The sequence below is a fragment of the Taurulus bubalis genome (assembly GCF_910589615.1).
Source record: "Taurulus bubalis genome assembly, chromosome: 20".
Lineage (NCBI taxonomy): Eukaryota > Metazoa > Chordata > Actinopteri > Perciformes > Cottidae > Taurulus > Taurulus bubalis.
Genome location: NC_136608.1, coordinates 11,243,111 through 11,267,768, shown reverse-complemented (window position 1 = coordinate 11,267,768; position 24,658 = coordinate 11,243,111). Strand labels below are relative to the sequence as shown.

General features: G+C 41.2%; 4 protein-coding genes across 4 annotated transcripts in view; 1 reads left to right on the top strand and 3 right to left on the bottom strand.

Moving 5' to 3' along the window:
* Positions 1-1,078: 1,078 nt before the first annotated feature.
* On the top strand, positions 1,079-5,073 carry mest (mesoderm specific transcript; the record flags this gene model as incomplete). The annotated part of the gene is made up of 11 exons (XM_079235741.1): positions 1,079-1,232; positions 1,484-1,563; positions 1,671-1,748; positions 1,888-2,024; positions 2,126-2,184; positions 2,258-2,298; positions 2,433-2,503; positions 2,601-2,702; positions 2,821-2,897; positions 3,521-3,584; positions 4,476-5,073. The coding sequence occupies 11 exons, from the start codon at positions 1,079-1,081 to the stop codon at positions 4,591-4,593; spliced, it is 981 nt and encodes a 326-aa protein (XP_079091867.1). The 3' UTR covers positions 4,594-5,073.
* A 34-nt stretch (positions 5,074-5,107) lies between these two features.
* On the bottom strand, positions 5,108-12,903 carry copg2 (COPI coat complex subunit gamma 2). The gene is made up of 24 exons (XM_079236413.1): positions 12,794-12,903; positions 12,226-12,278; positions 12,025-12,105; positions 11,861-11,932; positions 11,654-11,733; positions 11,303-11,378; positions 11,062-11,154; positions 10,652-10,738; positions 10,321-10,478; positions 9,983-10,116; positions 9,798-9,865; positions 9,323-9,511; positions 8,958-9,053; positions 8,254-8,497; positions 8,025-8,100; positions 7,758-7,861; positions 7,467-7,592; positions 7,298-7,366; positions 6,958-7,139; positions 6,692-6,821; positions 6,416-6,513; positions 6,128-6,266; positions 5,850-5,948; positions 5,108-5,478 (listed from the first exon to the last, which is right to left on the bottom strand). The coding sequence occupies exons 1-24, from the start codon at positions 12,828-12,830 to the stop codon at positions 5,348-5,350; spliced, it is 2,622 nt and encodes an 873-aa protein (XP_079092539.1). The 5' UTR covers positions 12,831-12,903; the 3' UTR covers positions 5,108-5,347.
* Positions 12,904-15,084: 2,181 nt separating this feature from the next.
* On the bottom strand, positions 15,085-15,537 carry ucn3l (urocortin 3, like; the record flags this gene model as incomplete). Its single annotated transcript, XM_079235898.1, has 1 exon — positions 15,085-15,537. The coding sequence occupies one exon, from the start codon at positions 15,535-15,537 to the stop codon at positions 15,085-15,087; it is 453 nt and encodes a 150-aa protein (XP_079092024.1).
* Positions 15,538-19,582: 4,045 nt separating this feature from the next.
* The window catches only part of col7a1l (collagen type VII alpha 1-like), a 46,240-nt gene continuing 41,164 nt past the window's right edge, over positions 19,583-24,658 (bottom strand). The window contains exons 100-106 of the mRNA XM_079235897.1: positions 23,693-23,770; positions 23,167-23,220; positions 23,015-23,063; positions 21,866-22,069; positions 21,082-21,153; positions 20,019-20,195; positions 19,583-19,825 (exon numbers count right to left, since the gene is read on the bottom strand). Coding sequence (XP_079092023.1) covers positions 19,800-19,825; positions 20,019-20,195; positions 21,082-21,153; positions 21,866-22,069; positions 23,015-23,063; positions 23,167-23,220; positions 23,693-23,770 — 660 coding nt within the window. The 3' untranslated portion in view covers positions 19,583-19,799. The remainder of the gene's footprint in view (positions 19,826-20,018; positions 20,196-21,081; positions 21,154-21,865; positions 22,070-23,014; positions 23,064-23,166; positions 23,221-23,692; positions 23,771-24,658) is intronic.

Below are 24,658 nucleotides of genomic sequence, written 5' to 3'. Positions count from 1 at the left end.
AAGAAGAATGCAAATGCACCTCCATGCCATGCAAATACAGAAGGCTGGAATCAACTCCAAAATTACGGGTTCATGGGAATAACTGAAGTTTATTCTTTCTCTTCTTAGGCTACCATTGGAATTTGTGTAGCCTCAGCTTTCATAATGACAATCATTGATGTAGGTAGCATTAAGTAGCAAAGTATTGGGTGTTGTAAAACATCATAACAAAGGTAATTGTATGTTATGTACAAAAAAAAAGATTCATAGTACAGTGTTAAAAAAAAAGTACAAAAAAATCATCATATGTTTTGTCGAAAAGATTCATAGTGTATTATGTCGAACAAATGCCAGTAACCTTTCTAATCGATTCATAATTTCGGGAACGTCAACACTACATGTCGTTTCACAGCCGCACCAGCAGGGGGCAGTGGATCTTTTAGCGTCTTTAAATTAAACAAAGATCGTGTATTGTTGAGGTGCGTCACTCAGTCTTGGTTTCTTGACGGATTTAAAACGACCTCAACAAGGTACGCCGCTAGTATTTCTCACCTGGCAGCATTATTGTAACTCGACGTCTTTATCGCGGCTTACATTTTGATAAACGGGTGAGGAACCCGGAAGTTGCAACAGAGTGATACGTCCGTGCGCTTCCTTCTCGGTCCTTTCCGCTCTGCATAATGCCTCTGCAGTAATGGACCCGAAACACTGGGCGAAGGTCTACTAACCACAAAGTCGCATCATTTCTGTAAGTCCTGCAGTCTTCTACAGTGTCCGCCTCCCAAAACACACATAACCTGCAGTCGAACCCGCGTGGTGGAGCATTGCAGCTGTGATTGGCTCTCGTTTATCCTATTTTATTCTTAAATCGCTCAGTTTTTAAGATGACTTTCTGTAGCTTTGGCTCCTTAATTGGGTGACCGTGATCTCAGCCATGCACATGAGATTAGCATGCTGTATATTAATGCATCACTGTCAACAATGCATGTTTGGAGGCAGCGTCCCTCCCAAATACTTACTTATGCTATACTGTCTTGTGTGGGTTGCTCGTGGCTCCATCTCCCAGAGGCAGGAATGAGACCCCACCGCTGAGCTCAAGATGAGAGAGTGGTGGGTCCATGTGGGCTTGATCTGCATCCCTCTGGTGGCCGTCTACCTGCACATCCCTCCGCCTCAGCTGTCACCTTCCCTGCAGAAGTGGCACAATGCCGGGGAGGTGTTTCACTTCAGAGGCAGGGAAATCTTCTACAGGGGTACGAGTTTAAGTTTCCTCCGTGCACATTAGTACTGCACAATTACACCCAATGACAATAGTACATAATTTTTTCAATTTCACTTATCCTGTAAGAGGCGACCGTGACATCATCTAATTGCTTGTTTTGTGACTTACATTCAACCATAAGAGGACAAACTAAGAACAACAGGAATCAAGAAAGTACAATTTCCTCAATAAAGCCACACATGAGCTTTTCGTACATGCGTTTCTCTTTTCTCCTCAAACCAGATTCCTACGGTGCTTTGGGAAGCTCTGATGTCATCATTCTGCTCCATGGCTTCCCTACCTCCAGCTTCGACTGGAACAAGGTACCCGCTGCATACGCTCAGTAGCTAGTAAACACACTTAAGCACCATTAAAAAAATAAAATAAGACGTCTTCATGTGACTACGTTTTGATTTTTTTGTCCATGCAGATCTGGGAGCCACTCACTCAGCGCTTCCATCGAGTCATTGCACTTGACTTCCTGGGTTTTGGCTTCAGTGACAAGCCAGTGAGTACATTTTGTGCCAGTTTAAATGTCTTTGTTTTATATGTATTAATGTTCTTATACTTCCTGCATGATGCTCTGTTACTCCTCGGGCTCTTACCCCTAACTCCTTTTTTTCTTCTCCTGTGCCTGACCTTCCCAGCGACCCCACACATACTCCATCTTCGAGCAGGCCAGTGTGGTCGAGGCCCTGGTGGCTCACTTGGGTCTGAGCAACCAGCGAGTGAATCTGATGTCCCATGACTATGGAGACACTGTGGCCCTGGAGTTGCTCTACAGGTGTGTGTGTGTCACTACATTCATGTATATGTGAAAAAAAACTGAGTATAAATAGCTAACCACTCCTCCTTTCTGTTGTTTTTTCTGTTTCTCCCTAACAGAAGTGACCAAAACCGCACAGGTCACATGATCATCAACAGCCTATGTCTCTCCAATGGAGGTACAGTGCCGTCCGTTGTCTTTGGGTCATGTTGTACATGGCAGGTCGGTGCTGACTCTTTTATTTCCAACAGGATTATTCCCAGAAACACATTACCCACGTTTGCTGCAGACGGTGAGTCATCGTTGTTTTCTTCATCCTACTCTTCAGCTCATGTGGGATTGTGTAATGTTATATTTTAAAAAGTTAAATTTGGTTGATTGGCTGTCAAAGTTCTCACCGAAACCTCTTTGTTTTGCCATCAAAAGCTTCTGAAGGACTCTAGTTTTCTGGCTCCAGTTCTGACGCGTCTCACCAACTATAAGCTTTTCCAAAAAGGGTAAGAGAGCCAGAGTTTTGTTTCAAATTGGGAGATTGAAATATATGTTTGTACAAGTATTCAAGTGCATGAATATATTTGTTTGATATTGTTTTAGGATTGGAGACGTGTTCGGTCCGTACACGCAGCCCACAGACGCTGAGTTCTGGGACATGTGGACAGGTTTACGCTACAACGATGGCAACTTAGTGATGGACAGGTGTGTGTGTGTGTGTGTGTGTGTGTGTGTGTGTGCGCGCTATGTATTCAAATGGCCTTAATTATCTTTGTTGCTCTTCATCTTTGTTCACTCGTGTTGTCTTCTTCGTCTCTCTCAGTATTCTGCAGTTCATCAACCAGAGATCAAAACACAGAGATCGATGGGTGGGCACCCTCACTTCCACCATCATCCCACGTGAGTTCCCAGTGTCGTCATGACGTTGTGTGTTGATGAACCAGAGGGTGTTTTCTCTTTTGTGAACACTCCCTGAAGGTGTATTAACCCAGCGGCCTCAGCCAGAGAGCCGCTGATTCTAAGCTGCTTAGCCTGCAAGGAGAAGCTTTCTCGTCCATCTGTGTAGGAGGGTTAAGTCGGGGACAAGGTGTGTGTGTGTGTGTGTGTGTGTGTGTGTGTGTGTGTGTGTGTGTGTGTGTGTGTGTGTGTGTGTGTGTGTGTGTGTGTGTGTGTGTGTGTGTGTGTGTGTGTGTGTGTGTGTGTGCGTGTGTGTGCGCGCGCCTGACACAGACCTCATGTCAGATGCAGCCAAAAGACATTAGCCAGGGTCAGTCTCTGTGCCGGTTCTGAATCATTGTGTCTGTGAGTAAATGTGGAGGCTGGTTAAGAAAATAATGTCATCCTGCAGTATATAAATGCTCAGATCAAATTATATCTGCACCAAGAGTCCAGAGTAGACATAAATTTCCAAATATGTTACTTATCTTCAATTTTCAGAACGATCCGCTCTCCCTTTTGTATCATTCATTTCTCCGTGTTCCTTCTTTCCCTCTATGACCCTCATGCCCCTCTTTGTCTTCCAGTGCACATGATCTACGGACCTCTGGACCCCGTCAACCCTCATCCTCAGTTCATCCGTCTTTACCAGTGAGTGCCCCCGCCTCCTTATTCTTTAACCCCACTCAGATCATCGGAGGTACTCTCATCTCCTGGCAGATCTGCATTCAGATCACTCGCTGAATTTCAATGGGCACAATTTGCAGGGAAAGTGTATCTTTTCAGATGATCTGATCTCTTTTTTTCTTCTGTTCTTTCTGTGATTTGAGCTTATCAACGGGCAGTGCACTTCATTTAAAGTCTCGGTATAGCTTAAAATATCTTTCTTTTTATAAATTATTTAGGTTTATGTTTCAATTACAGAAACGCTATCGTAAAAAAATATTTCACTTTAGGCTTTTTTTAAATCCTACCCTGCCTTCTTGCAGTTACATTTATCTAAATATCTTTTATGCTCATTTGGGAATTTCATCTGAGTCTTTTCCTCAGCGCCCAACTGAGTGTTGAACCTGCACCCTTGGCCCGAGAGGCACACACTTCTCTGCTCAGCCGTCTTTCGCTCATCTATCAAAACTAGGTTTTTCTCCTAAAATGCAACAATGCAATCAGATGTCCACTACACCACAGTGAAGACTCTGTTCCAGTTTGTTTCGGCTTATGAGCCAACACAATTTCCACTAGACCATGGTGGAAACGTAGAGCTCTCATGTACCTATCTCTGTCACATAGAATCAGTCAGAAATGTAAACTATTTGGTTGAAATTTTGTGTTTTCTACTAATTGTTGGAATGAAAATAATGATGCAAGTTTGTTTTACAAGTAGTTTTCCTCTAGTTTGTATCCGCCACAAATAAATGGTGGCATTGTAGTCGTGAGATAACAAAAAAATTCACATACAACAAAGGTCCCCCAGACTAACGTGAACCTATAATGTTCTGTATCCCTTTGGGGATTAATAAAGTATCTATCTTGTTCCTGCAGGCACCTGGTCCAGAGGTCGACGATCACCATTTTGGATGAACACATCAGTCACTATCCTCAGCTGGAAGATCCCACCGGCTTCCTCAATGCATATTTCAATTTTATTCACTCTTTCTGAGAGGTTACCAAATGCGACGCCCCGAGTTCGTGAATTAATTCAGACTCTTAACACGCTGTTTGGAGCTTTTGCAGCATTTATTCAAAGTGATAAAAGGTCACATGTGATGCAGAGACCTTTCCTGATGACGCTGTAGCTTATGCATCGGTTTGATTTAATTACCAGCATCAATTCCTGAATTGTCAATTAATACCATGGAAGTCATCCAATGTGAGCTAGAAACAAATTGTACTGAATGCAAATGACTAATCTGATGGCAACAGTGTTAATTAACGGATCATCTTTCAGCATGATACTGAAAGTTATGTTGGGTTGTGCGATTATTGAACACATCTTTGAGACATCGCTTTGATTCCCTCCATTTTCCGTCCTGCACAGCTGCATTCTGAGTGAATTATTTCTGAATGATTTTCTACATTTCTCTTGATGTCAATGAAAAGCCTAAATATCAACCTTTCTTTAAATAAAACTAGTTTTGTAAAATAAAAGTGTTTGAGTGAAACTTTATGTACTTTGACAGTCAGAATTTATTGGAGATTTGACAGAAGAATATTCTTCCAGCAAAGAAAACATGAGGACCAGCAAACAGCATGAAGAAACACTTTTCTAGGAGTAATACAACAGTTACGTTGTTGTCCAGGTTGGATGGTATCAGCATAATAAAACACAATATCATTATACATTTTACTTTTAGAGCTGTGTGAAAGAAGGAAGTGATGTCTCAAGAGAGTTTGTAGTGCAGAGATAAAAGTCTTCAGCCCACCGACGCCAGGATCACGTCGACGACCGTCTCCTCCCCACTGCGGACCGTCACCTGCATGGTGACGCCGTCAGCCAGCGCCAGGCGAGCACGAACCAACACGTCATGACCGCCCCGGAACACACCTGGGGGGTGAGGGAGGGAGAGAGAGAATCACACCTGTTAGAACCTTGATTCACCTGCACGTCAATTTAGGGATTTTTATATAAACTTGAGATTGTTTTATAGAAAGTGTTTGTAAATTTAAGGAAAGGTTTTTAAATGATTTGTGTGCAATGCCTGAGGTTAAGTATCCTCCTTATTGCAGTATTGTTAATTTAACTTCAGATAATAATCTTTAAAATTCACATAAATCTAAATTCAATCTGCTACTTGTAGTTCTGGCATTCAATGTCCAAAAACCTCTGAGTTGCATGAGAGACAACTTTATCTAATAAAGCAACTTTTTTTTTAGGACCAAACAGTGACCAAAACCATCCTGACAGCCGACACCCACCAGCGAGGAAGAGAACATGCGAGTTCTTGTTTTCGGGGACTTTGTCGGAGCGCTCGCATGGCTGCATTCCCAAGAAGCTGATGATGTTACCCACCGCCTCTGTACAAGAAGAGAACAGATGAGTCATGAAACACACAGCCTCAGTTACTGCAGACTGCTGAACATGTTTTGTAAATCTCTAGAAGCAGTTATTTGCAAAAATTCAACAAAAATAAAGTTGCATCTATTTGAAGAAATAAACCTTTCACTTTTTAAATATATGTGCATGAATTACTTACCGTCTAGAGTTCGTACAGACGCCAGGGCAAAAGTCTCTTCCTTCTCAAATTCATCTCCTACTTCCTCCCACGCTGCTCCAAAGTTCGCTTTCAAAACCTTCTGGATGTGGTCTGCAACCGTCACCTCCAGGTCCTCCAGCTAAAGAAGAGCAGGGCAGAGGACGACAAGAAAGACGGACAAAGAGGAGAGCAGTTGAAAAAAGAAACAAATGAATAAGATAATTTACATTGATGAAAATACACAGAATTGTTGTTTTGAAAGTGTGTGCATGTGCTTTGATTACGTACCACATATTCATCATCATAACCGTCATCGTCAGGCTCTCCGGTGTTGGGGTCGCAGTCTTTGACCAAGTACTTCATAGTACAACTAAACGTACAAGACACTGGGGACAGAAAGGACACACCTAAACACAATTTTCTTAAATCTCCTCATAATAAATTGATACTTTTTCACTATTTATTTAAAATATTTTGTAACTTGTAAGAAAGAAGTCATAGTATGAGCTTCTTTGACGATCCGTCACTGCTCCCACTAGCCCAATAACGTCCCAGTGTTCCTACCAGCGGTGGGCTCGTCTTCCGGCAGGCGGACCAGAGTGTAGCAGGAGCCAGGCTGACTGTAGGGGAGGCTGGTAGCGGGAATGTAGTTCATCACCTCGTAGGACTCCGATGGCTCCATCTGCACTACGACCTGATACACACATTTGCATGTTTTAGTTCACCTACTGTCTAAAATCCTGAAACTATGTCATTACTAAATACATTACTAAATATTGTGTCGACAGCAACAACTGATCAATAGTCCAAATAGAATATCAGAAAAGTACCTTCTGCAGGAGCTGGTCATTCAGGGTGTTTGTGCAGTCAAACTGGAACACCATGTGCGTGGCGAAGGTGTGTTTGACGCAGCGCACCACGTATTCCGTCTCTGCTTCCGTCAACTGCACCTGCTCAGAGGACTTGAAGAGCGGCCCGAGACCCTGGAACTCTGGGATGGCTGCCAGTTGTTCTGTAAAATGGACGAAACGTAGAGACCGATTAAAACAAAGACAGAGGACGGACAAGACTGTAATTATTTTATTCAGTTGTATCGAGTATGGAGGTGAGCATCAGTGTTTATGGGCATCATCTTGAATCTGATGCCGGACAGATAGTTCACAATCTTACCCTGATAAATTTCCTGGCGTGATGGGGTCAATTTATCTGGCAGTTTGCTGCTGGAAACAGGGGTGATATCTGGGGGGAAAACACATTAACAATCAGATGTCTGCCTGTAATAGTTTCTCAGTGGAGTACAAAACCCTGTACAGATTAGTTAATAGATATGTAGTCGTACCTGTTTTGTGTTCTGTGTTAGAAGTGGTGGCCAGAGGGACACTCTTCATGTCGAAAGGTTTCTCTGTGGGCTCCAAAGTGTACTGGTGGAGGGACTTCTCCAGTCCGGGGATAGAAACAGACAAACCTGAGAGCAACACACAAAGGAGGAGACGTTGACATTTCAGACCTGCTGAGTGTTGCACTGTGAGCTGCTTTCTTAGTACGCATGGTTAGTACATTCTGACCAGCAGCCACTATGAACCACGTACACACAGTTAGAGTGTGTGTGTGTGTGAGAGAGAGAGTTTACCGTTGAAGATATAGGCAGCATTCAGAGCCTTCTGCTTCTGCTGTAGCACGTTCATGTAGAAAGTAGCTCTGTCGCGCACTTCATCATCACTGTCCATCATGCACCTGTGAGAACAAACAAAATGTGTTTAATAGTCAGACTATATCACATTTAAGGAGTCTATCACCATGCAATAATTTGACCAATGTTTTCTTTGTATTTTATATATTGTAAGATGAAATGTCAGGGTACAGAGTCACACAAGAACAAGTGGAAGTAAATGAGTACCTCTGCATGAGAACAAGGACGCTCGGCAGCAGATCGTCGTTCTGAGCTCCAAATTTAGCCAAAGCGCTGACTGCGGCTGAGGGTGGAAGAAGAAACAAACGTTTCAACTGGTTATAAAATGCCAGGAAAATAATGTGCATATCAATAAACAAGATGCCACAAATGTGCTGCCTTGGACATTAGAAATCAGCCGCTGGAGTCGTCACAATTAAACTCTGCTTCGTCTCACCTGCACGAACGGCCTCGCTCTCCAGCACCACTCGGTTGAAGATGAAGCGGATGTACTTGGAGGGCTGCGGGGTGCGTGGGCCCTCCTTGCCCAGTAGGTGCAGGATCTTTGTGGCGAGCACCGTGTGCTCGCAGTCCTCGATGAACTCGCACAAGTGGGCCAAGCCCGTCTCTTTGCTCTCTGGGTTCTCCTCAATGATGCTGATGATGCAGTCCACGATGGCCCGCTTGTACTCGAAACCGCCCTGCAGAGAGCGGAGACGTGTTCACTGAGAGTCCCAAACACTACTGCAACATTCACTTTAGGCCTTACATGACTAATAGTAAACACGCTACATATAGGCTTCACCCACACACACAAGCTGTGGACTGAACCTTTCTAGTCCACACAGTGGACATATTTTCAGATTTGAGTCTTATTTATATTTTGCTAAAAACTATTTTTGTCGGACTATAAACTGTGTGACTCAACACTTTATCATCTGTTGTTATAAAAACACGTTCGTCAAATGTGTTTCCTTCTTCTAACATGTCAGCACTTATAAACCAGATTTAAGTCTTTTGAATACTGAAAAAAGCAAGAAAGCTCCCAAAAGGCCAACTGTGTTTACAGCATGTGTCTTTATGGATAAGGATAGAGCACTGATAAAAGAGGCTCCGAAGACCAAAGTGTGAAGGTCAGTGGTCTGTTAATGATCAACTTACGTCATCTCTGAGCATGTTGGACAAGAAGTTCATCATGACGCTGTGCTTCCTGGGATATTTCTGGCACAGAGCGCTGATGGCCTGCACCACCACCACCTGGAATAAACAAGCATCAGCGACAGATTTAGGACACTGGAAATAGAACAAAAATAAATGGATTAAAAAAGGGATTTGACCAGTGAATCTCGTATTGGAAATTAATATTTTGAGGTCAAAGAATCTGGAATCCCGAGTGATAAAAAAACAACACCTCATCATGACACATTCAACCTTTCAACAAGTATTTCGTTGCAAAGCCAAAACAACATACAGACGCAGGACAAGAACACTCTCAACGTTTAGTGCTGCCTGGTTCAGTGTCTGACCTTGAACTCATCAGAGATCTCGGAGACAAACGAGGAGATCTGTTTCATGAGTCGGTCCACGCTGCTCTCACTGCCGGTCTTGAGCAGAGTGGTGATGGCCAGTGTGGCGATGCTGCGGTTGGAGTCGGTGATCAGGTTTTCCAGGTCCAAGTTGCACGCAGTCACGGCTGATGGATGCTTCATGGCCACCTAGTGGACACAAAGTAAAATGTCAGAGTAGTTCATTCAGTGTAACAGTCTGTTTTTATCTAACAGAGTTTTGTCAAGACAGATGAATAATAAAGTAGTGCAAAGCACTTTCAGTCATGTTTTATGCATCTACATGAGAAGTAAAAAAGGACCTATAACCACGTTTATACTGCCTTCATACGTGTGCAATTTCGAAGAAAAAAAAATAATACTAATTAAAGTGATTTATTTATTCATTTAAAAAAAAATAAAACATGTGAAGGAGGGATGGAGAGTGAAGCTGTACCTTGTTGAGGGTCCTGACTGCAGCGTATCTCAAGGCTGCTTTCGGAGAGCTGCAGAAGAGCTGCAGCACTGCAGGAAGACGAATACATTCACAATGAGACTCACCAACACATCCTTCTATTCTCAGTCAACTACACAGTTAGAAATGAAAACAAATATGTAATGAGGAGAGCATAATCTACTGACCAGACACAGCAGGGGCCAGCTCCCGAGCCGTACAGTTGGGCATATGGACAATGGCAGAGGCCGCCTCATACACCACCATCTCGTTCTTGTTCCTCAGGCAGCTCTCAATGAAGTCAAATAAGGGGCTGTCGTGACTGAAAACATAAAGACAGGAAACTACTATGTAAAAAAAAAAAAAAAAAAACACACCAATCAATGCAGTTTTCACGTATCAACGTCCCTGTGTTAAGCGACACTTGGACGACAACCGATAATTCATTAGTGGGTAATCGGCTCTACAATGCAAGTACACAGATGTCCTTGCGTGGTTCTACTCAAGCATCGGAAGGTCTACTCACCCTCCCTCCGTCTCGTCCAGCAGTTTGCTGGCGATCCTGATGAGCATGCAGTAGGCAAAGGGAGACTTGAGACCAGACTTGGTGAACTTGTTGAGCATCTTGGTGACCGCAAGACGGTCGTTCTTCCTGAGGTGATACAACAGGCCCAGGGCGTGGTACTGGAATACAGGACACACACAAGAAACAGCAATGAAATTTAAGTCCTAAAAGTTGTAAACACTTCAGTATAATCTGAACGAACGGACATATTTTGTTTTCCTCTACACAATCACAATAGATGATTCAAAACACCATGAATTCACATGTCCTTGTGCATATTTATATTGCCCACCTGGACCATGATGTTGTCACTGGAAGCCGCCTCTTGGGCTTCATTCACCCAACGCTTCACCACATCGTAGCTCATCTTCACCATGTGCTGAACACGCACAAAGACAAGGGGTTACCCACCAAAAATGATATGATAAACAATCACACAACTTTATATCAAGTACACAGGAGCACAAATCGGTAATCCAGATGCAGTAAGAAAGTTTACTTTACGTCACTCTTTCATGGAATTTTTATGTTTTGGAAATACTATAATATTACTTTTGTATGGAATTTTTCAACATATTACATGATTCCTTTAAAAAAAAAAAAAAATACTATACTGTGGCTTGTGAATGACTTTTTTTCGATATACAATAACACATACTTTTAGCTTAGTAAGTAAAATATGAAACTGTAAAATGTTTTTACCAGTGAGGAGACAAGGGCTGAGCTGGAGACACTTGGCACCTTGTCAACAATAGCCTGTTTCATGTATCTCTCAATGGCCTGCAGCATTGTTGTCTGTGGAAAAGACAAGGACAACATAACAAACAAATAATTATAATGAAATAATACACTCAGGATATTGTCTTTCTTGCATGAGATGACATGGTGAAGGAAGAGATGGGGAGACAGGACAAGGAAGAAAATAAGGTGAAGGGGCACTCACATCTGTAATCCTGCAGAGGGCTCTGATAGCAGGTCCTCGGTAAACATCCTCCTTCCCGGTCATGTCTTTGGTCAAGCTGTAAAATAACACATAAGGAGTTAAAGACGGTTATAAAACCACATTTATAAAGAGTTGTTCTCCACTTTAAAAAAGAAAACAGTGAAATTGCATAACACCTATGAGAGACATCTTAATGTTGTATATACTGGATAGTCTGCATTACAACAAATAAACTACTGTTGGCAAACTGTTCCTGAGGTGGTTCCGCTCAACCAAGAATAGACACCTTTAGTTAGTTTTAGTCTTTGCATAGAGGTGATAGTCAAAGCAATTTAACGTCATGGTACAAACCTGCTAGTGACAATAATAACATCCTCAGAGATGTTGGCCATCTCTTTGATGGTCAGGTAACACATCCTTCTCAGGGTTTGCTGAGTGAAAAAGAAAGAGTATACATTTACTGTAGTTATATTTGATTAGACATACTGATGATATGAGACTTGAGCTAAAATGAAATCTAAACCTTAAAAACATTAAGTATCCAACTCATTAACTTACATCATTGGACTGAAAAAGCCTGGTCATCGCAAAGAAGGCCTCCGTGGCCTCTGTGGTCCCAAAATGCTCTCCCTATATAAACAAAGACACGTGAGTGAGGGGGACTTAAGATTGGTGGATAGACACAATCATGCCATTACAAAGCTACTTCACATGTTTTGTACCTGGTTGAGGAGGTAGATGATCTTGGTGAGAATGTGGAGGCATCGTCTTGGGTTGATAGGGGTCTCATTGAAGATGCGCGCCTGTGAAGAAGAAGGAACACATCATGTCAGTGGTTAGGACATCGTTTCTTTTGCTGCTACTTGCTGTTTTCTACATGTGCAGAGCGTGTTTTAAAACAATATATCAAGTGCAGACTTTACCTCCTGCAACACAGCACTCTTCTCCAGATGTTGGAAAGGGTTCGACCCGCTTCCTAAATGTCAAAACAGGAGAGTCAGACGTCTGTGCAGTTAACGCTTAAACCCTTGTGTTACTTTACTGAACGATGTTCAAAGGCTAAACTTGAAGGCAGATCTAATCTAAAGCAAACCACCACTGCAGAACGATTCATCCATCTGTACTTTGAGCTCCTGTTCGGATAGGACTCGTCTTATATCGAGCAAAACGAACATCACAACATCCAGCTGGCTAGCTTGCGATGCTAACGCTGAGCTTTGCTTGAGCAAGGTGTTAGCTGATATTATCGTGACATTAAACACGACCGGTAACATATTCCAATGCAACTGTAAAACGGGTTACATTTGACCTGCATAACCGGTTAAATAAATATAAGTTAGCCTGCAAGCCACGATTAACGAACCCGTATTAACGAAACTTTAGCTAGTCAGCTAACTAGCTTCCAATGCGTCCAATAGCTTGTCATTCCAGACATTATTTCCATTTTTTCAAAGCTGTCAATGTTTTAAAATCATAAATATCCAATCTCACCAGACTCCTCGTCCTTCTTGTCGAACTTTTTAATCATTATGTCGGTGGGAAGCAGACGATTGAGGACAACTGCTGCACTCAGCCTTGATCATAAGAGAAGCCACTTCCACGTAGCCAAAATGAAAACTCACTTCCGGTTAGAACGTCCACGTCAACGGAACAAACGTCAAAACCGTTCCGCGCCACGTCCAGCAGGGGGCGCTGCTGACAAGAAACCAAGAAACATAATGCAGTACAAACACGATCCGCTATGTTGCTCAAATGAAATGACGTGAAAAGCAAACCAACATTAAATGAATCAGGAAATATTTGATCAGGATTTAGCAAAAACATACTTGAGTTTTTCTTTCCCACTGAATGTCCATTCTCTGTGCGTTATGTATGGGTCTTGTTGCATAATAAATACCAACCAGGTGCAGAGCTCATTGGACTATGGCAGGTTCATTGATAAATGTTTAAACACTCTGCACTGCTATGCTGCAATACATACCTGTCCCAAGTTGACTTTGTTTTGTTTTGTTTGCAGTGATGGGGGAATAAGCACCGTGTAAAAATTAACGAAATGCATGACTTTTATTGTTCATTTCAATTTATGTTTGATTGTTGTGTTTCCAAACAAATGTGCAAGTAATCTAACAGAACTTGGAGCATTCGGACCCCTGATTGTTTGGCGTCCCAGAGCTGTTGCCCACTTTTGAGGAGGACAGTATTGACATGTTATTATGAATACATAACATACACTTAAATGTATTCACCAGATCAGCAGTGACCTGTAGGATGCACATCTGCAGAGCTGACTCACAACCTGATGTGTTTTTAGGTCAAATGGCCACAAGATGTCGACAGACAGAGGAACTACATGAGCAGAGGTCTAGAGGCAGTAATAAACAAACTTCTCATCGACTGACAGTTGTTGGTGTTTATATTTGAGATATTTAAGTCGTATAGGATATTTTAATCCTCACAAACAAATAACATGGACTTTTCTGTTCTGTAATGTTCAATTACAACTATATATATATATATATATATATATATATATATATATATATATATATATATATATATATATATATATATATATATACATACATACATATATACACACACACACACACACATCATATAAATGATAAGCTTGGTCAATAACACTGGTGGTGTATCACTCACTCTAATTAAAGGAATTCTAATGTATAGGAATATTGTATGGATCCCATTGTTCAAAATGATGAAGCCAATGCTGTCATTAGTTACATCTGCTTTATTTGCGGAAAAATAATCCTTTATTTTGAGTATAAAAATAACAGACATCTGATGAACACATATATTCTCATGCACTTGCATTTTCACGTATTTCTGGTTCTTGCAGTTGGTTTGTACAGTATTTGAGTCAGTGTGATGTTGTTGCCACTGCCAATGTTTCCCACTAGAATCTGGAATCATTATAGGCTCCCATGTGAACCTCTGAACAGCAAACCTCTTAAATCAATTAAGCAGCTTTGATATTCTTGTTTAGTCCAACAATTAAAATGTGAAATTCTAAGGGCTTGTCTTTACTGAGAGCTGTCCTGCTTTGCTGCATGTTCATCTTGACAGTGAAAATCTAAAAGTCCATGAGCTTTAAAACCTTCTTTTCAGATTTGAAAGGAATATGCCAAAGGGTGAGACAATTTCACCTGTTAATGCAAATCATGTTTCATGTTTTCTTGCCGGAAATGCTCTCTTGATTCAAGTAAAATAACTCCTTATTGTTCTTGACCTTATTTCTTGATTGAAAATATTTAATTTGTTGCTCCAGCATGAGTGATACGAAATATATTATTCCCACCACAAAAATGGTTTCTACCAAAACTGTAGACTCTAAATGCAACTTAAAATAGTACAATTAAGCATAAAGAACTACATTTTACAGTTGTACTATATGTTTGCAGACAAATATTGTATAATTTCTTAGTTTAATCCTAAATTGTGCAAAAACATAAACACAAATTCAGATATCATCATCCAACTTATAGTCACAGAGTTTCATTAGCTCACATTATTAATTGTCCAGAATGTTTCCCCAGTGTTAAAAATAAATAAAGAAGACTTTCGAAGCACCTTTAACATGAGAGCAACTCAAATATATTTGAAATGCTTATTTTACCTGTAATGTGTGAGTGGAAATAAAAATAATCTCCCCCTGGAGAAACAAATCAATACCAATGTAAAAGTGAATAGGATGTCATTCATTACATTTGAGTAACGAGGAGGCCAACACTGGTCATGGCTGTTCAATAAGTTCTGCATGTTCACTTTCTCCGTCCGATATGAGCCAGCAGGCGCGCGTTCTCAGCCGCCTTGGCTCGCAGGTTTTTGGCCTTAGCGACATCAAAGAGGACGTTCATGATGTTGGTCGGCACGTCAAGGGACAGGGTCAGTCTGCTCCTGCGGTCCCCTTTGCTGCTGTTGCGGAGCATCTGCCCTCTGAGCTTCGTCCGGCTCACGTAGCGGTAGTTTGCGGGACTTGAAGTCCTTTTTTCCCGGCTGGATTCGGCAGAAGAAGAAGTGGAGGAGGAAGAGGAGGAGGAGGAGAGATACTCCGCGGACTGCAGGAGGGACCCCCAGCCGTCCACGTCGCTCCGGACCCCGTCTGCCATCTGGTCGTCGCACATGAGGTTGTTGCGGTAGAAGCGCAGGCATAGACTGGAGGTCGGCGTGCACAGGACCGAGAGCAGCAGCAGAGTCTTCAGGGACGAGAGCATGCTGCGTCCTCTAGACACAGGGGAAGAGGGAGCGGGAAGAAACATGTTCACTTTATGCCATTTGGTTTCACATCCTTACAATATCTCAGTGTCCACGAACTATTTTTATTTTAACAGTCCTCAAACGCATTAATCTAAAATCAAGTGATATAAACGGGCTGAGAATTAAGTGGATCTCAAAATAAGAAGTAATCAGTCTTCACACTGCTCTCCCAATAACCAAAGATGGTAATTTACATTCAAATTGAGCGAAATAGTCTCCATAACACTTGGATATCTCCTTTCTCTCATTAAAAAGAGGGTTTGAGGAAAAACAGGATACAAATAGGGTAATATTTAGTTTCAAGATCGATAGTTCAGAGCAAGTTCAGCTTGTGTCTTGAAAAAAAGTGTTCAAGCCTTTGCACAAGAACATTTAATGTCTATTTTGGACCACAAAACAATTGTTTAAAAGGCACAAACACAGAAGCAATAATTTTCGTAAAACTTACCACTCGTGTCCTACAATAAATAATACAGTAACAAGGGTCACCCAACACGCAAAAGGAAAGAAAAAACAACAAACAGGCAGAAATACTCTGAAGCTAAAATGTGATAAGAACTCCTAATGAACAGATAATGTGTCCGGAGGTCAGCAGTGCGCACTGTCTGACCAGCAGTGTGTCTTGCTCGTCCATTCCTACTGCTTCATTTAGTAGGAGCCATCAAACTGCAGCCCTACGCCAGCAACAACGTCATCTCGATGACATTTTGAGTTTGCTCTGAGGCATCCCATTGGTTGTGACGCAGTGATGTAGTGGTAAATTAAATTAGACAAGTTAGTAAATATGACCTCCCGTCGGTCAGACATCACGACCACAGATACGAAGACAAACTGGATTTTATTCATGCATTCTTGAGTTTTTTTGGGGGGGGGGGGGGGTCTGTTTTACCCTTCACACGTGATGGGTTTTACAGCAGTAGTGCACCTCATATTCACAAATAAAGACATAAAAAAGACATGTTTGGCAGTTCTATAAGATTGCTTTTGCAACAAATGGACGGAGGTTATTTTCGGAATGCGGAGGAGATGGCATACAGTATATGTCTCTGGTAGCGCCCGACCTGTCAATCAAAGTAAACTTGTACTAAAGCATAGTCTGCTATGTATAGTTTACAAAACGAACATCATGCTGTATTGAAGAAGACTTGAAACTGAAACGATTGAGACCATAAACTCATGTTTAAAATGTTTACTGAGGTAATAAATCATGTGAGAAGTATAGGATCATTTTATAGACTTCCATAGAATCGGACTTCTATTTGCAATCGGAGGAGTCAGCCCCTGTTGGTCAGTAGAGAGAATGCAAGTATTAAGACATTTTCCGCAATGGCTTCACTCGGCAGAAACGATGGTTGCTGCCTGTTCCGAACCTCGGAGTACTCCAATTCATTTAGAACCACGGACAGTTCTATAAGCCAGAATCATGGACAACTCCATTGTTCATAACAGTGGACAGCTCCCATCCAGGTCCATGAGTAGCTCCCTTTCAGAACCATGGACAGCTCCATTGGTCAAAATCCCAGACAGTTTCATAATTAAGAACCACAGACAGCTCCTATTCAGAACCAAGGACAGGTGAATTGTTCAGGACCATGGGGAGCTCCAATTCAGAATCATCGGAAGTTCTAATTTAGAACCACGGACAGTTCCATTGTGTGTGTGTTATGTACAGCTTATAAACCTACCTTAAAATGCAACTCAGTACACCACTTCCTTTAACCCCCTTTGTATGCTACAATGTACATATTAAAAGTTACATTTACTAATCAAAGACTTTTTTTGGTGAAGTGTAAATCTGTTTAATAAAATCATAATGCCTTTTATCGGCATAACACTCCTGATATTACTCATTCCTGCATAGCACTTCAAACATGGCATTGAAACATGTCCATCACCTCTTTCAGTATGTGACAGTGTGTATAAAAGGTTCAACGCCCACCAAGGCTTTCACACTATGTATGGTTTGCATGCTGTATATAGTGAATTTCAAAAGAAGAGTGAAACCTGAAATCCAGAGCACATTGGGTTTTAATTAAAACTTTGAGTGTTCACACAGCACACGTCATGGGAACCACCTGCAGTGATCACATTACTGCATGTCAGAACCAATGTGGCAGAGGATCAAACAGTGTTGGGTCAAGCTCTAATGAGCAACTTCATTGTAGGATGAACATGACTGTAAGTCTCCACAGCAGGAGTAATCACGGCCTGTGACACACTGTGTGATAAGATGTCCTCCCACTCTTGCTTGCGCTCTGCCATTGATCTTTGAAGCGAAATGAATTGTTCCTCTTCAACGTCGATGGAAAAATTCCACTTTCATTACTTTGCTGGATTGTGTTCTTGTTAGTCACTTGACTTAGGGTATGTTAAGAATTGTGCTAAGCTTAAGTGTGAAGGGGAATTGACCCCCCCATTGTTTAGTTTGGTATTAAGTCTTATTTCTAACAAGTAGGATAAGTCTTTCTTGGTAGAGCAAAAGTTGTCTGAACCTTTTCCTGAATGTAATTGTTACTTTGAGCATTGGTCCCTTCATGAATATGAAATGTTCAAAACTCAGACAAGTTACACCCTCCCAACCCAAATTGATTAATATGTGTTTCTTTGTAGACTATTTTATTACGTTGCAGGTGCTTGTAGGTGCATATCTTGTGTCTGTGACAAGGCACCCTCTGACCGCTGGATGACTTCTATTCCCTTTGTGCACCCTATATGATTACTCCCATGCTGTTTGACTATTTCACTGTTTCGAGATTCCCCCATATCCCTTCAAAGACCAGCAGTTGTCTGTCTCTGCGGGAACCTTGGCAAATGTTGTGGGAACACAGACAGTTCTTGTGACAGTGTCAAGGTCCCCCTTGAACTTTGTCACCACTGTCCCATTAAAAAATATACTCAAACATGGGCCTGTACAGTTTCCCAGTTTCAAAATCCCCTAAAACCATTTTCCTTGATTTGATCCACACTGGTAGATCTACTATCCATCTCAATAGATACGGGTCAAATTTGACCCGAAACAGCCTCAGTGCACAACAATGTGTAGCAGCTAAAAGAATATATAATTTTCAGCTAAAAGAATAAACATGTAGGGTATTTTTTACTGCTGTCAAATTTAAAAATTGAACCAAACAGTATGTAATGCTTAAGAAAATTAATTAATATCTATTTTCATGGAACCAAGTGAGATTTTAAGCAGAGGTATATATGTTTTACCTTTAAAAAGTATATAAAGGTGTTTGCAAATGATCTGAAAGCTAACATTTTAAGCGTTCATTACTTTTTGCAGTGTGGCTTCTGTCTTTGGTTTTGACTCGTTGTGGCTGGTAGGGGGTGTGGCTTAGCAAGAACAGCCTGTCACTGTGGACTGCGTAGCCACATCTTGCAGATCAATGAAGCATGTTTGCATGTGGGAGTATATTACAGTGCAGAGTCGTGACTAATATACAGAAAGCCTCGTGAGGCTTGTTGTTGAAAGACTTTGTCAAGAATATGGCACTTTGAAGGTCATGGAATTTCAGTTTGAAATGGTGATGATAAGATAAGAGAGCTGGTGCAGCATGTTGCACATACGCCTAGCACTAAGGTATCCTCTTTAAAACATCAACCAATGACACCCTGATAATCCAAGTGGTGTTGTGTATTTTCACATGTCACACTGCCAGAAAAAAAAAGAATTTCTGCGGCCCCCACAAACACACCCACGCAGGAATCCCCTGCTACCGCTGCGTTGGTCTGATGAGAGAGTCCGTTAAACAGTCTCCCTCACTGGGCTCCTGTTGGTCGCTCATCTGGCTCCCAGCCTGACCAATAGCACCCCCTGCTAAAGGAACATATGTAGTGATGAAAGTGGCAGCAGGCCATCAGCTACAGCTTCTAATTCTCTCCCCACGCAGGATGCGGGGCAATTGTCAAAACAGAAGAAAGATGACAGAGTGTCACAGAGAGATTAGAGAGAGATGAGACGAGCACGACACAGACATACATTAAAAGATAGATTTAATATTTCAGTAGTGTTAAACAATTGATCACTTTTGACACAGTAAGTCTATTTGAGAAACATGTAAACAAATTACAAAATTCACATTTTGAATTTCAACACAATTTGTCCATAAAACAAATCAAGATCTGTTGAAATATATAAATAAATCCAATACAAAAACCACAAAATTATAACATTTTACACAGTTATGTACAACAATGATCTTCTCAATGTGGGTTGCTAGTTCCCTCTCCAGAGTGCGGTACCTGTGGATGTTTAAATATATTTGTATTACTAGGATTAAAAGGAGGCCAGAATTGTGTATTGTTGTAATGGACACTTGTATTGTACAACATCCTCTCATTCATACTGTACCACCAAAACTTTTTTTTCATGTGTTTGTACTTATCTGACAGTGTTACAATGCAGGCTATATTTCATCTGACAGGTTCTCCCTACCTCTCCTCTCCATCCCACACCAACTCTGGCACTCTTGTCTTGAGGAGAATTGGTTTTGGTTGCCACCACAGCCCCCGTACACAAACGGCCTGCAATCACCGGAACGAGGGTGGAAGTACCAGAGCAGAACATATTCTGAACAGGTCCCCTCTGACATCGGCTCCAGGCAGCGGTCTGCTGCAGACATTGCATGGGAGGTGAAAGATGAAAGGGTTAACAATACCTTACGAACTGAGATGCTGTACATTCACTATTTCCCCCCTTATTTTTAGATGTTGGATAAGCTGCAAAAATGTAGGAACAATGTGTTAGTGTGTTTGAGGAGTGGGATCACCGACTACATTATTCCTGCATGATGAAGTATTTCACTCTCTGAAAAAAATATGTATAGAGACCACTTGGGGCCACTAGTGTGCAAAATGCCGGGTACAGCTATGACTAAAAAGGGAGATATGAGAGTACGTCTGGCAAAGATTTTCCAAATGAGATGATAAACACGTGCAGTACTGTTGGGACAAGTGTTTGTGTAAAAGTGATGCTTCCTTATTTTGTTGTCCAGTCACACCCAGCTGATTTCTTTTGAATGTACTGGTTTGTTGTGATTCCAGTATTTGTGCTAAGGTAGGCCATCATTTCCAACATCTATGTTGTGGACTCAGAGACTACACTGATATTGATCTTCTCATTTAACTCTCAAGAGAAAGCGAATAAAGCAATCAGACCAACAAATCAGATCACGCCTTTAATATGAATAAGTAACTGCTATCTGACTTGCTGGATGCCATCAGTGTATTGCTATCTTTTCACACAAGGTTAAGTGTGGAAACACATTCTTTAGTGAACTTAAAAATAACCATTTCACTGCAAAAGAAGCACTTCATGAAACCCAGCACTGGCTGTCAAACATTCATGGAAGTTGTACTCTTTTTATCTTAAACCTTGTGCATTTAATGATTTCCAGCAGCTCATTAATCATAGACTGTGAAACAGACAGAGAGCAAGGAAATGGGATTTAAAAAGAGGGGAAAGAAAAGAAGACAAATCAGTTTTCTTGGTCACTCACCAGCAGTGTCTGTTCCAAACACTCCTCTTTTCTTCCTCTGTCTCCACTCTGCAGTTCCTCCCTCAAGAGAATCTGAACATGAATGACACATTTTACGGGTTGGTGGGTTCAATCATCAGAAACCAATTTGACTGGATCAACATTTAATGAATGTCAGTTGTCTTTTGACTCATCTTAAATCAGAATGATCAACAAGTTGTTGAGCTACGTGGAGCGTTCATTCTTAGTCTTTTTTATGTCTTTGTGAAATATTTCTGTACATCTGGAACAATACAGACTTAGTTTGAAGGAATTACAGATCACAAGTCATATAACTAGGGACAAAAGGAGAAACCAAAATACTTTAAAACCCTTTATAGGGCACTCATTGAAATACTTTGTGAGGGAAATGACCATATATGGTTACTTGCATGATAAAGGGCTACAATGTCATTGAAAGAGCTGGATGAAAGCAATGTACAAGCACAAGTTTCTAGTACGTTGTTTGCTGTATTGATCTCTTTTCATCTGATCAAACCACATCACTAATATTGGCCATTACCCTATAAGAGTACATTATTACTGATGCAAAGTTCCCACTAACATAGCAGAAAACCACAGCTGTTACACATACGTATGACATACGTAATCATTTAGCTGTGACACACACTCGGTCATAGTCTATAAATCTGCTGTGGACAACTGAGTACATTAGAAGATGAGGACAGCAGGGATCTGGGTATTTGGCCCATGGGCTTGGACAGTTACTTGTTTTGATGTGTAACATGGAAATGATTGTTATTACCAGTGCGGTTTGGCAGGATCGCAGGGTCAGGACGAGTCTTTGCTTCCAGTGTGTCTTCCACTTCTTCTTCTTCTTCCTCTATTCCTCCTTTATGGAGGTCATGGGCGAGGGATATCACTCCATCACCCGGGTCTTTTTTATTCTTAATCACTGCTATTGTTGCATCTGGATCCACAGACTTTACCATGAATTTGTATTCCAACCCTGTATTGATACAAAAATGATACAGACAATCATAAAAACCATATATGAATGCTGTTTTTTAAACAATTTCTTTCTTGTACTAAACGTCAGTATTCAGTGGCAAAGTTTGGGTCCATAAATCAGCCATTTCTCTGAGTCTTTGATAATCAGATTATCCTTTCAGGTATGTTATACTTCGGTTTTAGTTTCTTAGTTTATCCATTCAGACCACTTTATTTTGTATTTTATACTTTACTTCACTCTTCCTATTGCTGTGTGCTGGAAGCACTGCTACTTTATAAACAACCACAGCAGTGAAGTGGTTAAAAAACATCTTTTCACCAAATATATTGTGGTATTAGACATGTGAATTTAACAAGCAACAAATAGCTAACAGGTGGATTAGTTACTGCTGGGATATTGTGTTGATTTTCTGCAAATAATAAGTATTTGAAAAGCAAACAGGGAAACGCATGTATCTACAATGTCAAAATGTCTTCAGTGAAACAAGTTGACAATACACCTAATTGTCCTTTAAGTGTCTTGAAAGTGTGTAGTAGATTCTTAATGGCAGTCTTGTGTTTGTGAATGGCTCTACTGCTGCTGGCACCATGGTGTGTGTTCCTCTGAGAGAACATAACAGATGGCAAAACATACACGGGTGCCATGCTGCTGCTACGGGAGCTCCACAACAAACAACCACACACACACCACACACACACACACACGCACACACCACACACACACAGACACACACACACACACACACACACACACACACACACTATGTAGCCTGACTAGAACCACGCGGATATTCACACTTGGACAAATGTACAGAAAAGTACAAGCACACATGGTGGGTTCAAAATGTACAAGTGAATAATGTGACACACACACACACACACACACACACACACACACACACACACACACACACACACACACACACACACATAAACATCTTACCACACTTTTCTACCACCTCCTGGGTGACTATCTCCATCACGTCTTCAGCCTTGACACAGAATGACAAGATTCAAAGTAAGTTAATCCATTGAGCTAACTCTGTATCTGTACAGTATATATTTTAAACGTGTGTGAGTGTGATAAACACGTACTGATAGTCCAGGCTCTCCCTTCTCCCCTTTTCCTCCTTCAATACCCATTGTGCCCTAGAGAAAAAAACACATACAAATGTATGAGCTTAATTATATTTAAAGCAAAAGCTGTTTGTACAAAGCATTTTCATTTGAACAAAAAAAGAGTATAGAGACCCACCATTCTAACAACCAGCATATGTTACCAAGATTAATACCACATTCAAGTCATATTGTAGCGTAAATACAAACAGCCGAGTGAGAAAGCATTCACGCATGCACTCAGAAGAAACACCAAACTGGGACAAAAGTGGTGCTGAAGGACCGGTATATTGATCAATTCAGAACATAACAACAACAACAACAACAACACTCAAAACAATCTACATAGCCTAGTTTATATCACCTTAATTAATGACAGATAGAAAGGCAGATTCCACCAATTTCCCTTTTACACACAAAAATGGTGTGTGTGTGTGTGTGTGTGTGTGTGTGTGTGTGTGTGTGTGTGTGTGTGTGTGTGTGTGTGTGTGTGTAAGATTCTCACACTCTCTCCTCTTAGTCCTGTAGTCCCGTTTCCTCCCTTCTCACATGGCTTCGATTTGCCCCTTCTGCCCTTGTCCCCCTGTCCCAAAAATCAAAGTGAAAGTGAAGAGAAAACACGTTGTGCGTTTTAAAATTCTAAAACTAAACCTGCTGAGCATCATGAAAGACAGACCAATTAGTTACAGCCTCTGTATGTTCTCATTATAAGTTTCCAGCCACTCTCTACCAACACTGAAAGTCTGCTAATTGTAGCTGAAAGAAGCTAATTGAGTAAGATATTACTTGATAGCTGCAGACGGAAATAGACCTCTGCTTACGTGTATGTATGTGTGTTAATTAAGGACATGTCTGTGCTGTATCCAGTGCTGCATTAAACAGAGCACATGCTGCTAGTCTCTCTGAACAAGACACAGACATGGTGATGACTGTAATCAAGCTCCCCTCATCATCCTGCTCACTGTGGTCTGTCACATTCTCAGTCTCCCCTTGTAACTTGGACTTACAGAAATATAAATCTTTTTAAAGACTGACAGATGGCTGTGTTTGTGCATAAGTACCTGCTCCCATATATGCTCCCGTTGTAAAGAGGAAGTTAATACAAGGGCATTGAACTGGCATCCAAATTGATTTTATTGTACCCTAAAAGCAGATTCAATTAAAACCCTGAATCCTCGTAAAATGTATAGATGCATCTTTCTCTCCGGAGAAATACTTTACTTTACACATGTTCATAAAAACCTCTGATTTGGCTTTTCAGAGCTGCCATATCTCAAAGAAGTGACTATTTTGTGACCATTAAGCATTTTAAGGCAGCAGTAGTTAGGCTTGTTTTTGGACGCATATACTGGGCTTACCTGCGTGGTCATGGTTGATAATAATGTGTTGGGGCGTATTGTTGTGTGGTAGCAACTTTGTGTTCATGTTGAATTACTGTATTTCAAGAAAATTACTTAATAATTATTTTGTT